This window comes from Octopus bimaculoides, chromosome 11 (genome assembly GCF_046866305.1).
Source record: "Octopus bimaculoides isolate indiv1 chromosome 11, ASM4686630v1, whole genome shotgun sequence".
Lineage (NCBI taxonomy): Eukaryota > Metazoa > Mollusca > Cephalopoda > Octopoda > Octopodidae > Octopus > Octopus bimaculoides.
Window position 1 is genome coordinate 16,622,539 of NC_142938.1, and position 15,347 is coordinate 16,637,885.

Here is a 15,347-nt window from a genome sequence, read left to right on the forward strand (position 1 = left end):
ACACACACACACACTCACATACACACACACACTCATACATACACACAAACACACACACATGCATACATATATATGTTTATATTTTGAGTTATAATAAAAACAATTTCTAAGTTAAACTGAAGGATTACTCAGTACTTCTTTGTAGAGTATGTACAGTGACTTCAATGTTTCGGTCAGTTAGACTTCATCAGACAGTCATATGAAGGATAACAGGCCAAAACTTCAAAGTCAGTCACTACAATTCTCGCAAAAATATAAAATAAAATAAAATAAAATAATATAATATAATATAATATATTATATGCGCAGGAGTGCCTGTGTGGTAAGAAGCTTCCTTCCCCACCACACAATTCTGGGTTCAGTCCACTGTGTGGCACCTTGGGCAAGTGTCTTCTACTATAGCTTGGACTGATCAAAGTCTTGTGAGTGGATTTGTGGATTTGGTGGATGGAAACTAAAAGAAGCCTGTCTTATATATATATATATAACATAAGAAGCATCAGTTGTGGTGTGCAAGAGAGACGGTTGCGCTGGTTTGGACATGTGGTGAGAATGAATGAGGATAGCTGCGTGAAAAAGTGCCACACCCTAACAGTTGAGGGAACCCGTGGAAAAGGTAGGCCCAGGAAGACCTGGGCTGAGGTGGTGAGGCAAGACCTTCGAACATTGGGCCTCACCGAGGCGATGACTACTGACCGAGACCTTTGGAAATGTGCTGTGCGTGAGAAGACCCGACAAGCCAAGTGAGATCGTTGCCAGTGCCCCTGGACTGGCTCTTGTGCGGGTGGCACATAAGATGTACCGTCTTGAGCGTGACCGTTGCCAGTACCGCCTGACTGGCCTTTGTAGGGTTTTCGAGCGAGTTCGTTGCCAGTGCCCCTGGACTGGCTCTTGTGCGGCTGGCACATAAAAGACACCATTTCAAGTGTGGCCGTTTTCGTGCGGGTGACACGTAAAAGCACCCACTACACTCTCTGAGTGGTTGGCGTTAGGAAAGGCATCCAGCTGTAGAAACTCTGCCAAATTAGATTGGAGCCTGGTGTTGCCATCCAGTTTCACCAGTCCTCAATCAAATCGTCCAACCCATGCTAGCATGGAAAGCGGACGTTAAACGATGATGATGATGATGATGATATATATATATATATGACTGTGTTTGTCCCACCACCATTGCTTGACAACTGATGTTGGTGTGTTTATGTCCCTGTAACTTAGCAGTTCAGCATAAGAGAATGATAGAATACGTACTAGGCTTACAAAGAATAATTCCTGGGTTGATTTGCTCGACTAAAGGCGGTGCTCCAGCATGGCCACAGTCAAATGACTGAAACAAATAAAAGAATAAAAGAATATAATATAATATTAAAACTCATGAAACCAAGTGAAATCGTAGTCATGGCTGATGCCAGTGTTACATGACTGGCACCTGTGCCCATGGCATGTAAAGAGCACTCTTTGAACTTTGGGCCTCTTGGAGGTAACGATAAGTGACTAAGACCTTTGGTGATATGCTGTGCTTCAGAAAACCCATCAAACCAACTTCTTATATCAAACCCCTCTCCCCTTTCCTTTTCCCTTCCCTCCCCCTCATCTGACTTGTTAAAAACCAAAACAAAATCACAATCAGTGCAGACATAAAAAGTAGTTGAGTGCCACTTACAACTTGGTCTGGTTCCGGTATGCAAGAACCCTTGAAAAAGCTGTTATTACTGAAGATTTCTTTATGTCGAGGAATCAGGTCACCTGAGGAAAAGAAAAAAACAAAGGAACAGGTAAACCAGTTATGAAGTATAGCAGCAAGGCTGGGTTTTGGTCATTACCAAGATGGCATGGTGATAAATAGGAATAACAGGATCTTATAATAACCTCCTCTCCCTATTACCATGCTTAAAATATTTGACTGAATATAAGTGATTTTTTAAACTATATTAAATAATAAACCATATGGAAAAAAAAAATTATGTTTACTACTACTACTACTACTACTACTACTACTACTACTACTACTACTACTACTAGCACCACTACCACCATACATATATATATATATATATATATATATATATATATATGTATATATCTTATGTTATATTTTGACATTATAGGCATTTTATGGACCACGTCCAATATTTGTGGTTTTTCATTATTCACAGGTACTGAACTTTTGTGGGATAGTTGATTACATTGACCTTGAAAGAAGGAAAGGCAAAGTTGATCTTGGTGGAATTTGAACTCAGAACATTTATACACGTGAAATGACGTTAAACACTTTGCCAGGCGATATTATATATATATATATATATATATATATATATATATATAATTAATGATGATTGCTTCATCTTGACAGATGATAGCTGTCCCATCAATGCACACACTACATCCCATCACACAGTACAATCACTCCGTTGATGAGCCCTCAGATGATTTTTAAGACCAGCTGCTGACTGATAGGGTTTAAAACACAAGTGACAGATATTATACAAGTTTCTTCTATATCTTTGCCCTTTGGAATCTGATTCTGAAGGAATGTTTTTGTGAACTAGCTTATGCCTTTTAAGTCCAGATATTGTCTTACAAGTTTTTTGGTGGGGGTGACAAACACAGACACACACACACATAAATATATATCATATTATATCATATTATATTATTTCATAATAGAACTGCTGCTAAACAACACGAGGGAGAGAAACGTGAGGATTACCTAAAGTTTTCTTAATCAGGTACAACTGGTCAACATCTGAAAATCCTGGCCAAAGAGCTTGTCCAGTCAGAAGTTCAGCAAAAACACAACCAATGGCCCAAACATCGACTGGAGGTCCATATTGTGTGTCACCAACCAAAAGTTCTGGTCCACGGTACCATCGGGTTGCTACATAGTCAGTATATTCATCTCCAGGACCTGCTGAGATAAAATAAAATTAAAAGGGTCTAAAATAATGAAAAACAATTTCATTTATTTTCATTTTTGCACTTACCCCCCCCCCCCCCAGTAGAGGCAGCAACCAACCTTCTTTTCAGGTGCTGAATAACATCTCTCCTTCCTGTGTTACCTCCCATATCTCTTTCCCAGTTTTCAGAGTTGGCACTGTAAATGTAGGCACATTGAAGTGTAGGTCTAGTGAGATTGTAGAGATGCTTGAATGGAGACGTGTTGATGTATGTTGCATACAAGAGGTAAGGTGGAGAGGAGCTTCAGCCAGAGTACTCACAGGCAGAGCACATAGGTATAAACTTTCCTAGGAAGGTAATAGTGATGGAATAGGGGGTGTGGGCATACTTCTTGCAGAGAAATGGACGGTGAAGGTCATAGATGTAGTGAGGGTGTGCGATAGAGTATTTAAATTCAGGCTAGTCTTGCAGAATGGTATAGCTACAATTATTTCTGCCTATGCCCCACAAGTGGGCCAACCAAATGAACAGAAGGATCACCTTTATGATATTCTTCTGCAGGCTACCACAAAGATGAGTGACAATGATCTCATCTCTGTGACTGGAGAATTTAATGGGTATGTCAGACAGCAATCTGGTATCTTCCATGGTGTACAAGACACTTTATTTCACGCTGTTCCAGTTCATTCAGGTATCGAAATGAGTTGTGACATCACTGGTGCCAAGCTGTATCAGCCTTTGCCTTTCTCTTGAACAACATTGGTGGCATGGAGAGGGGAGGCTGGCATGCATGGGCGACTGCTTGTCTTCCATAAACAAGCTTGCTTGGACTTGTGCCTTGGAGAACTTTCTAGGTGCTGAAGGGGGTCTTTACCCTTAAAAGGAATGTAAATTAGGTTATGGTTATTTTGCTAACGACTTTGCCCACTCTCAAATTTGTTATTTTAAAAAATTTATTGAAATATTCTGTGCTTCAGTATGGCTTTTAAATGTGCTGGCTGAGACAAAGTAAAATAAGAAAGAAAGAAAGAAAGAAAGAAAGAAAGAAAGAAAGAAAGAAAGAAAGAAAGAAAGAAAAAAGAAAGAAAAAAGAAAGAAAGTAGAGAGAAAGAAAGGAATGATGGAAGAAAGGAAGGAAGAAAGAACAGAGAATGAATAAAGAAAGCAGAAAGAAAAAAACTAAAGAAAGAAAGAAAAAAGAATTAATGGAAAATGAAAAAGAATAAATAAAGAAATGAAAGAAAGAAAACAGAAAGAACAGAAAATAGAAAGAAAGAATAAATAAGAAATGTATAAAAGGAAGAAAGAATAAAAGAATTAAAGAAAGAAAATAGAAAAGAAAAAAGTTTAATCAATGAATAAAAATAATTAAAAACAGAAAAAAAGAATAAAGAAAAGAAAGGAAGAAGAAAAGAAAGAGCTTTCAGCAGTCTGTTATTGTTTGAAAAATGTTCATAGAATTACATAGTCAATATCTTTGAATTAGCCACTATCAGTGCTCAATGTAGTTTTAATTGGTCTTCAGGGCCATTTTAATTATGACTTTGTTAATTGGTAACATTATGAAAATATTTAACACTTTTACAATAGAATGTCATATTTCTATTTACATACCAACTAATTATTTCAACTAATTGATTGAATATGAAGTCTAGTTTATGAAAAATTTTAAATAAATTAGTTGGAATAGGAGGAGGAGCTGTATGCAATGCATGACATTTGCATGACATTTGCAGCTCGTTATATGCTAACGAGATTGATGCACGCTGATTTCCATTCTGAACTTTATTTGCAGGTCATTAGGTCTATTAATAAAAAAATTTTTTAACCCCCCCCCCAAACAAACAAACATAAGAATGGAAGAAAAAGCAGTAGGTGCTCCTAGCTCTATGTTTTGACCAATCATGTGATAGATTCTTCTTGATCCTCCTGAAACATTTTGGTACAAGGGTTATAGAAAGGCTTGTCTTTAGCACTAACTTTCAGTGTGTGATGACAACCCACTGTCCAACTCCATACACTTTCTTGCTATCTATAATAGTCATTTTAATGACTCCTGCTCAACCTGGATACACCATTATAGTTGACTGATATAAACCTAATGTGCATATCTTTTCCTGTCTTTGCAAGCTTCAGTACAGAGCTTTTGTAATCAACTATTTATGAATGCTGCAGAATTATTTTTTCAATTGTGTTGACTGGTTTATGGAAACTTCCTAATTCATGACCAACCAGAATATTACTTGTGTGGTGAAATACAAGTTACAATTAAGTGTTTGCATGGTGTTGTTATATCATTCATACACAGCCTCGCATGCATACCCTCACGGCAACAATGGTATTGCATAAATATTCAGTATTTTTAATGTTGATGATGTTGGCATTAGGAAGGGCATCCACCTATAGAAACCCAGTCAAAACACACTATGGAACCTGATGCAGCCCTTTGCCTTGCCAGACGACGACGACGACGACGACGACGACGACGACGACGACGACGACGACGACGACGACGACGACGACGACGACGACGACGACGACGACGACGACGACGACGACGACGACGACGACGACGACGACGACGACGACGACGACGACGACGACGACGACGACGACGACGACGACGACGACGACGACGACGACGACGACGACGACGACGACGACGACGACGACGACGACGACGACGACGACGACGACAACAATAACAATAACAATAACAATAACAATAATAATTATTACAACAATAATAATAGTTTTCAATTGATAATAATTTTTGATTTAGGCATAAATTCAGCAATTTTGAGGGGTGGGTGTTAATAGATAATATCAACCCCAGTACTTGACAGGTACTTTATTTTATTGACCCCAGAAGGTGAAAAGCAAGGTTGACCTCAGCAGGATTCGGACTCAAAACATAAAGAGCTTGATGAAATACCACAAGGAATTTTTTTTCTGACGCTCTAACAATTCTGCCATTCCACAAAGGAGTGGATAAGGTACAAGAATAGGTTACAAAAAGTGTATGTGGATATGTGCTGTATGTTTGTGTATTTGGTGGTGGCGGCGGTGGGGATTTGTTTACAGATTCAATAAATAAATAAAGAGAAATGGAAAAAAATGAGTTGCCATTGGCAACAGCTACTCACTAAGAACTCTGGCAAATCCAAAGTCACACAGTTTCACATGTCCTTGTTTGTTGACCAATATATTTTCTGGTTTCACATCTCGGTGGATGCACTAACATGAAAGGTGGGAGAAAAACAAGGAGACAATGAGAACGGATTAGATTTGGGATGGTGTGTGGTGGTGGTGGTGGTGGTGTTGGTGGGGAGAGGAGGTATTGATGTTGCAATTGTTATTTTACCACCCAAGTCCATCTACCCGTCTAGTGATCAAGCAGACTTGCGATCAAAGGTGTTCCAGTCATGACCATTCCATCATATTTTTTTTTCAGAACCACATTATTCACCATACTATTTGTTGATAATATATGGCATGATTTTTAAAAGAAATTTGGTTGCTATTTCTAGCAGGTCAAATTGCCACATAAGAGCTTCCTTGATAGCTCATGTTGATGAATTTATTTGACAATACAATGGTGATGACAATCAATAACCAAGAAACAATACTGTCATCGATTTCGTTGCTGTCAGCAGCAGTGGTAGTATTGTTTCTTAGTTATTGATCAGCCTTGATTGAGTGACTCTATAATCAAATGTGTTCCAACTGTGTGGATTCCATCTTTATTTTTGGCATAAAATAGTGTCTCTAGGATTTGTTTTTGAGTTAGACCTGAGGGAGATTTGACTGCTATTTGTAGCATGTTAAATGTCCTCATAGAAGGGGCTGTACAGGAGAGTAATGAGTTGTACTATGTGTATGTATGCATGGATAACACACAAACACACACACACACACACACACACAGACAGACAGAGACAGATAGACACACACATACTTATATTTAATCTTTTCTACTCTAGTCCCAAAGCCCGAAATTTTTGGGGAGGGGGGGCAGTCAATTAGATCGACCCCAGTATACAACTGGTACTTAATTTATTGACCCCGAAAGGATGTAAGGCAAAGTTGACCTCGGTGGAATTTGAACTCAGAATGTAAAGACAGACGAAATACCGCCGAGCATTTCTCCTGACGTTCTAACATTTCTGCCAGCTCATCACCTTTGTACACATATTTATTGTCATCATCATCTAGTATCTGTCTTCCGTGCTAACATGGGTTGGATGGTTTTACAGGATCTGAGGATCCAGAGGACTGTGTTGACTTCCAATGTCTGCTTTGGCAGGTGGGGATTGATCACAAGCAAGATTATTGGATAATAGTTATGAGTTCAGTTGGTCATGCTTGGGGACCCAGCTGGATCAATTGAAGACAATTGCCTTGCTTCTGACAGGACCTGATGGAAGGTGTGCTTGAGGACTCTTCCCCCATGACCCTCTCAGGAATAAGTGGACAAAGAAGATGAGATGAGATGTACCTGTGTATAAAGACACAGCAAAAATGGTCTGAGAGAGCAGCTAGGTTCTGAATATCAGTCAGCGTGTGCAAGAAAGATGAGTGTGATGTTATTACAGATGTGTATGGTGGCACATAAAAGCACCCATTACACTTTCAGAGTGGTTAGCATCAGGAAGGACATCCAGCTGTAGAAACCATGCCAAATCAGACTGGAGTCTGGTACAGCCTTCCAGCTTGCCAGCCCTGGTCAAACTGTCCAACCCATGCGATGGACGTTAAATGATGATGATGATGATGATGATGATGATGAGGAGGAGGAGGAGGAGGAGGAAGATGAATGCTGGATTATAAAGTGTTGATGATGGGGAGTACACATGGAAAGGAAACTCTAGAATGACATGGGAAGAAATAGTGAGATCCAATCTCTCTATGTTTAGTTTCACTTGCAGTCGCAGGTGGGTTATGAAAGAAACCTGTGCTTCTTTATATATCTTGAGAGATCATGGACCATAGAGATTGACACCTAGAAAGTTCCATTCCTTGATGTAGGCATGGGTAAAGTTCTATCAACTGCACTTCCCCCTCTCTACACAACACATTTGCAACCTTGCGTCAGTGTGAGAACCAACCCTTGATAATTCAACCTGCTGTAAGGTGTATTTATACTAAGTTTAACTAAGTGGCTTACCTTATGTTGATGACAGAAATTTACAGCTTTTAATGTTTGGTAAATGATTTTCTTCACTTGGTTTTCAGCTACTCTGTAAATATAAATATAAGTATGATATACACACACACACACACACACACACACACACACACACACACACACACACACACACACACACACACACATATATATATATATATATATATATATATATATATATACATATATATATACAATCATGCACAATGTTGTATCTATTTAGTGTTGGGAAGTATTTTAATTGGAAATACAACACAGTGTAAATGAAAAGAACTGAAATAAATTTAAATATTATAAAGCCTCACTGTAGGTTAAATAACAATGTAAACATTCTTTCTATACTATTGATGTGAGGAAAAAACAGAATTTGTTGAGGCAGATTTTCTATGGCTGGATGTCCTTCCTGTCAACAATCTTGTTTCCAAGCAAGGTAATATTTTCCCGTGACATAACTGGACATGCTTTTATGGAAGACTGGAAATTAGTGACACTTATTATAAAACAAGGACATTCGTTTACGACTATCATGTGATTGTAAAGGTACACACACACACACAAACATGTACACCATTTCTCTTGTCTGAAACTAGATCTCAAAGCACATATAAAGCTACAAAAATGATAGCATGTAAATATCAGGTTGAAAAAACCCTTTTGTACAGAAAAAGTTGAAGGCTGCCCATGGGTCTTGAACCCACATCTCTTGTAGACATAACAGGCTGTCTACCATTAGACCAAAGCAATCCTTCAAATTTCTCTATCCATTTTAGAAATTTTATTCTTACCTATGAGAATTGTATGTTGTTGGCATCATAAGAACTTATAAACTTTCAAGAGAAATTGAAAGGAATTAAATGTATACTTCATTTTTTTAAAGATAGTACAATCTGATTTCAGGTACTTTGGCTGCTATTTATAGCAAGTTGATTGACCACATAAAATCTCTTTTATTGGCTCAAGAAACTCTTTGTTACCAACACAGGTAACAGCTTCTGAACTTATAATTATTTCATATACAGAAAACAGAATTTGATAAAAGGCAGCGAGCTGGCAGAATCGTGAGCACTCCAGGCGAAATACATAGCAGTATTTCGTCTGCTGCTATGTTCTGAGTTCAAATTCCGCCAAGGTCGACTTTGCCTTTCATCCTTCTGGGGTCGATAAATTAAGTACCAGTTACACACTGGGGTCGATGTAATCGACTTAATCCCTTTATCTGTCCTTGTTTATCCCCTCTATGTTTAGCCCCTTGTGGGCAATAAAGAAATAAGGAAATAGAATTTGATAAATACTGACCCATGGGGATTTTTCTCCAACTCATTCAGCACTGTGTGATCAACATATTCAAATACTAAATGCAGACGTTTCTTCCTTCGGAAAACTTCAATAAGGTTGACTAAATTTTGGTGCTTCAGTTGCTGCAAAGACAAAACATTTATTATCATTATTTTTTTTGATTTAAGGTGGTGAGCTGGCAGAATCATTACCATTCTGAGCAAAATGCTTAGTGGTATTTCGTTCATCTTTATGTCCTGTGTTCAAATGCTACCAAGATCAACTTTGCCTTTCATCTTTTGGGGTCTATAAAATAATATCAGTTGAACACTGAGGGCTGAGGTAATCGATTTAAGCCCCGCCCCCAAAGTTGTTGGCCTTGTGCCAAAATTTGACCATGATTGTTATTGTTGATTCTACTGTTGCAGCTGCTTACCTTGTTGTTGCTGCTGCCATCACCCTTGTTGTCATCATCATCAGATTGCCAATACACCTGTCATCCTCAGTTTGAAAATAAGACAAAAATAATCTTTTCTACTATAGGCACAAGGCCTGAAATTTTAGGGGAGGGGGCAGTCAATTAAATCGACCTCAATATGCAACTGGTACTAAATTTATCAACCCTGAAAGGATGAAAGGAAAAGTCGACCTCAGTGGAATTTGAACTCAGAACATAAAAAAATAAGACAAGAATAATGAAAAATGAAAAATACACAGAAGTACAGAAAATAAAAAATCAACTAAGCTATCCTAGATTTAAATTTTGTTTATTTGTAATTAGTGAGCAAGTGAAACTTGATAATATCTCTTTTGTCTAGGAAGGAATGCAGAGTAGCCTAGTTGTGTACTGGCCCCCAAAGCATAAGTTCTTGAGTTCAATTTTTGGACTGAGCAGTGTGTTGGGCCCTTGAACAAGGCACTTTATGTTGCTCTTGTCCCTTCATGAATACAGAAAATAGTATTAGCCTAGTGATAGTGTAGTCCTTTCTCATCCCATCCATCACATTCTGGATGTTATACTAGCCCAAGGGTGGAAAGAGGGTCATGAGGATATCTACTTCTGCATGTGGTATATATATTTTTTTATTGCCCACAAAGGGCTAAACATAGAGGGGACAACAAGGGATTAAGTGGATTACATCGACTCCAGTGCATAACTGGTACTTATTTAATCGACCCCGAAAGGATGAAAGGCAAAGTCGACCTCGGCGGAATTTGAACTTAGAACCTAACGGCAGACGGAATAGCGCTAAGCATTTCGCCCGGCATGCTAACGTTTCCGCCAGCTCAACCTAAAAGAATTAATGAAAGCATGGTATGACATACCAAGTCTTATTCATTAATGAATGATGTCTCATTGTAGTTTAACTGCTTCAAAAAATTTAAGCCCAGATATTTTGGCAAAGCTCTTACTGATATCTTATCACAATTTTTGTAATGTTTATGGCTAGCAAGACTCAACTAGTTTGAGGAAAAAAATTCAGAGACACCTTATCTGAGATTCTTGAATTGTATTGAGAAAGTTAGGCACGGTGATTTTATAGAAAATCTTAACATCTTATCCTAGTGCACTTTATCTGGGTTTCATTAACAACAACAAGAAGAAGAATAAGACTAAATAGTTTGAGGAAATGCCCAAATAAATCACACCTTATCTAATTTCTTTAACACCATGTATGGGTTAACTTGAATGAGTTTTTGATAAGTCTTAGGTTTAAGTGACACTTTATCAAAGATCTTTAAACCCTTTTGATAGCAATCTGCCCGAGACTGACCCTATTTTATGATACAAAACCTTCTATTTTAAAATCTTTACAGTTAAATTAAAATTTTCCCTCATATCATCATCGTTTTAATGTCTGTTTTTCCACTCATGAATTCATTGAGGCATATTTTCTATGGCTGGATGCTCTTCCTGTTGCCACTCCTCACCTGTTTGTTATGCGGTGGGACTAAATCTGAAGCCATGTGGTTACAAAACTTCTTACCATATAGCCATGCACCTTACTATATGTATACATACACACACACACATACACACACACACACACACACACACACACACAAACACAATATATATATATATATATATATATATATATATATATATATATATATATATATATGTATATATATGTCTATATGAGTACAACAAAAATACAAATCTTTTATCCTTTACTTGTTTCAGTCATTAGACTGTGGCCATGCTGGGGCACCACCTCGGAGAATTTTTAGTAAGTTATGGGGACATAAACACACCAACACCAGTTGGGAGTGGGTGGGATAAACACAGACATGAACACACACACACACACACACACACATACATGACAGGCTTCTTTCAGTTTCCTTCTACCAAATCCACTCACAAAGCTTTGGTTGACCTGAAGTTACAGGAAAAAACACTTGCCCAAGGTGTCATGCGCCATGACTGAACCCAGAACCATGTGGTTGGGAAGCAAGCTTCTTACCATACAGCTATTCCTGGAGAAAATCACATCTTTAATTAGTGAATCCACCACACAATACTGATGATTGTTTCTGTTGTGCTAACATATTTAAATACACAGAAAATGTCAGTCAAATTGATATATTTGAAAATACATCTTAATACAACATTATCAAGGCGATGCAAAATTGGTTAAATTCAAAGTGAACTAAGAAAATATTTCTAGTAGACAAACATATACAAAAAGAACACGAAGAAGAAATATAATATTCTAAGAAAAGCTTGTTTGGTATTCAACTTTTGGTGATGTCAGTGTATAATGAAAGAATAAAAAATAAGCATATGAATTTTATGTTGCAGCAATTAGAAACATAGAGGTTCTATGTCATGATAATTAATTATCTAGCTATTAAATAATCTAAATATTTTTAGAAAAATTATGTTTATTATATTATATAAAAGCAATTATAATTAAGAATTGAAATATTTAAATGCTTTTCTAAATTTGTGACAACATTTCAATGTAAAATTGCCATCATAATTTAATAATATCAATTTAGAAGTAATTATATAATACAAGTGAAGAATAGTGGAGAATGCTTATTTTAACCGAAGGTACAAGTTATGCCTAGTTGAGAAAAGAATACTGTTCAAGAACTCTCTTCATATAGGTGGAGACTTTTCGTTCGTGCCCACATGAGGAAAGGTAAATGATTGCTTACCTGTGAGCTCAATCATGATCATAAATGTTAAGATTCCCAACATAATCTTTCCACCATCACAGTTCCCAGCAAAGTTCCTACCATACACACATAAACTTAAATACTCATATTGTCCCACACACGGGGTCAAAAGTTTGGGCACCCAATTCCTCCTCCAATAAACTTCTACACACATATCTATCCTGAACATATACCAATCCTTTAACCTTCCGCATACACACATAACAACTCATTACGGTTTTTGCTGACATCAGAATTCATCCAGTTTTTTTTTTTGTTTTTTGGATACAGCTCTTGATGGACCCTCCTTAACCATTTCCCGTTTCACCTTTTTCACAGCACCCATCAACTGGATGTGAAATTTCCCCACCTCAAGTAACAGAGAGTTGTGGCCATTTTTCCATACCGGCCATCTCTGATGAGTATACTTTATTAGGTAATCGTCTGCTAAAATCTGGCGCAAAACTGATTGGTAAGATCGGCTGTAATGGATCTATAATACTGTATATTTTTAATTATATGTATATATAATACACACACACAAATATACGTATATGTATGAATGTGTGTGTGTGCATGCACGTGTGTGTGTGAACGTGTGCGTGTATACACGTGTGCGTGAATATACATAAATATATACATAGATAAATATATATATATACATATACATAAACCTGCATGCATGTATATGTGTGTGTATGTATGTGTGTATGTGTGTACACATATATATATGTACCTACATACATGTACACACACACACACATATTCACATATCCCCCTTTTACATACACACACATATATTCACACAGAGTTGAAACGCTGTTTGATTTATTTTTTCAGCGTACAATTTTCATCATCCCACTACCAAGTATGACATCACCCCTTCCTTCCTTCCTTATTCATCTATCACCCCCTTCCTTTCTCACTCATAAACACAAGAGTATTATTATAGTAGATTATCTCGGTAACCATGGGAGCTATGAAAAAATACAAAGCCCAGCATCACCACCGGATCATTCTACACATCTGTGTAATTTTTCGCGTAATTCCACCCAACCGTTTGACTATGAATCCCAAGACAAGAAAGAATCACCCATGTCAAATTTATATGTATAGATATATATACATATATACAGTATATATCTGTATTATATATGTACACACACACACACACACACACACACACACACACACACACACACACACACACACACACACACACACACACACACACACACACACACACACACAAGCAGAAGCAAAGAAAGAAATACATCAAATGGAAGTTATTCTCAGAAAGAGAAATTGGAAAAATACAGATAGGAGGGCAAATAAACTTTATACATACATACATACATACATACATATATGCGTACGTACATACATACATAGATATATAGATAGATAGATAGATAGATAGATAGATACATACATACATACATGCGTGCGTGCATACATACATAAGACATTTATAACAATTAAAGACGTAGTCCGTTGGTGGCAGTCAGTTGCACACTTGATATCAATGTGGTAAAACAAATAGAGAAGATAGTTGATGACATTTATATACCACTGACAAAGAGTTTCCAAATCTATTCCCGTAAATCAATCTTTCACTTTTTATACCCTTTATTATTGGAGAAAACAGGCTATGGACCAACTCGAGTCGATCGAAGTACGGCTGAACTTGGATTCTGGGGGATAAAGAACGTAGCTGTATAATTGTTGCATGAAAAACGAGCAAAGGCATTTGGGACGATATAAGTCTGTTAGTGCTGAAAATTTGAAAGGTAGAATACATACATACATACATACATGCATACATACATACATACATACATACATACATACATACATACGTTTTGGCACTGGATACATTATCGTTTCTACTACAGAAAACAAATGGTTATATGCTACGATCTTCAACTGCCAGAAAAATCAATGTAACTCATAATTTCTTTGTAGACGACCTGAAGATTTATGCTAAAAATGTTAACAATGGCAAAAAGCAAAAAAACAAAAAACAAAACAAAAAAAAAACAACTGGAATTACTAACAACATTTTCAGCTGATACAGGCATGAAATTTGTCCCCCCCCCCCCCCAAACGTCCATATTTGATTATAGAACGAGGAAAGTCAGTCCCTCAAACCCAAGACCTGTGCAACAGCGGTCTCTCTATCTCCCCCATTCCACACAAATAATGTTACAAGTACCTAGGCATAGACGAAAATGCATCATATGAAACCACTGTGAATAAAGATAGAGTGACCCGAGAATATTACACCAGACTTAGGAAAACATGGCAGTCGGAACTCTCCTCTTACAACAAAACAACATCCCACAATGCATTTGCGGTACCAGTGCTGATCTGTAGAGCGTCACTGTCTCTCTTGTGCACCAGGTACTTTGTGGCAATCTCCTGTTCCTGAACAGGAGATTGGTCCGTAGAGGAATTTCACTCCATAGATATTAAAACCCGCAAAGTCCTGACAACAACAGGGAACTTCTATGCCAAGCTTTTGACATGATCAATGGTTTACGTTTGCGTCTTCTCAGTGAATTGGTTCATTTTTTTTTATTTTGTGCTTGTGATAAATAAATTTTACCAATGCTTCTTCGGGGAAGATCTTTATCAGCTCTTATTTCATACCTCTTCTCAAATTCATTTGCTATCCTAATTATGTTGTTGATTTCATGGTCGCAAACTTCGGTAAGATAGTCACTGGTCTCTTTCCTTTGCTGCAGATGTTGTCTCATTGTCACAATTCGAGCTTCATATGACATCAGTACCGATGTCATATGAAGCAAAGCCATCA

The 15,347-nt window shown here is 37.4% G+C and overlaps 1 protein-coding gene across 3 annotated transcripts in view; it reads right to left on the reverse strand.

Moving 5' to 3' along the window:
- Positions 1 to 15,347, reverse strand: part of LOC106873113 (cyclin-dependent kinase-like 4) — a 60,172-nt gene that overhangs the window by 20,384 nt on the left and 24,441 nt on the right. For 2 of the 3 annotated variants that reach the window (XM_089359528.1, XM_089359530.1), the window contains exons 2-6: positions 9,380 to 9,501; positions 8,063 to 8,135; positions 6,042 to 6,132; positions 2,708 to 2,908; positions 1,661 to 1,743 (exon numbers count right to left, since the gene is read on the reverse strand). In XM_089359528.1, coding sequence (XP_089215654.1) covers positions 1,661 to 1,743; positions 2,708 to 2,908; positions 6,042 to 6,132; positions 8,063 to 8,135; positions 9,380 to 9,501 — 570 coding nt within the window. The remainder of the gene's footprint in view (positions 1 to 1,660; positions 1,744 to 2,707; positions 2,909 to 6,041; positions 6,133 to 8,062; positions 8,136 to 9,379; positions 9,502 to 15,347) is intronic. The other variant, XM_089359529.1, reaches the window with a different exon arrangement.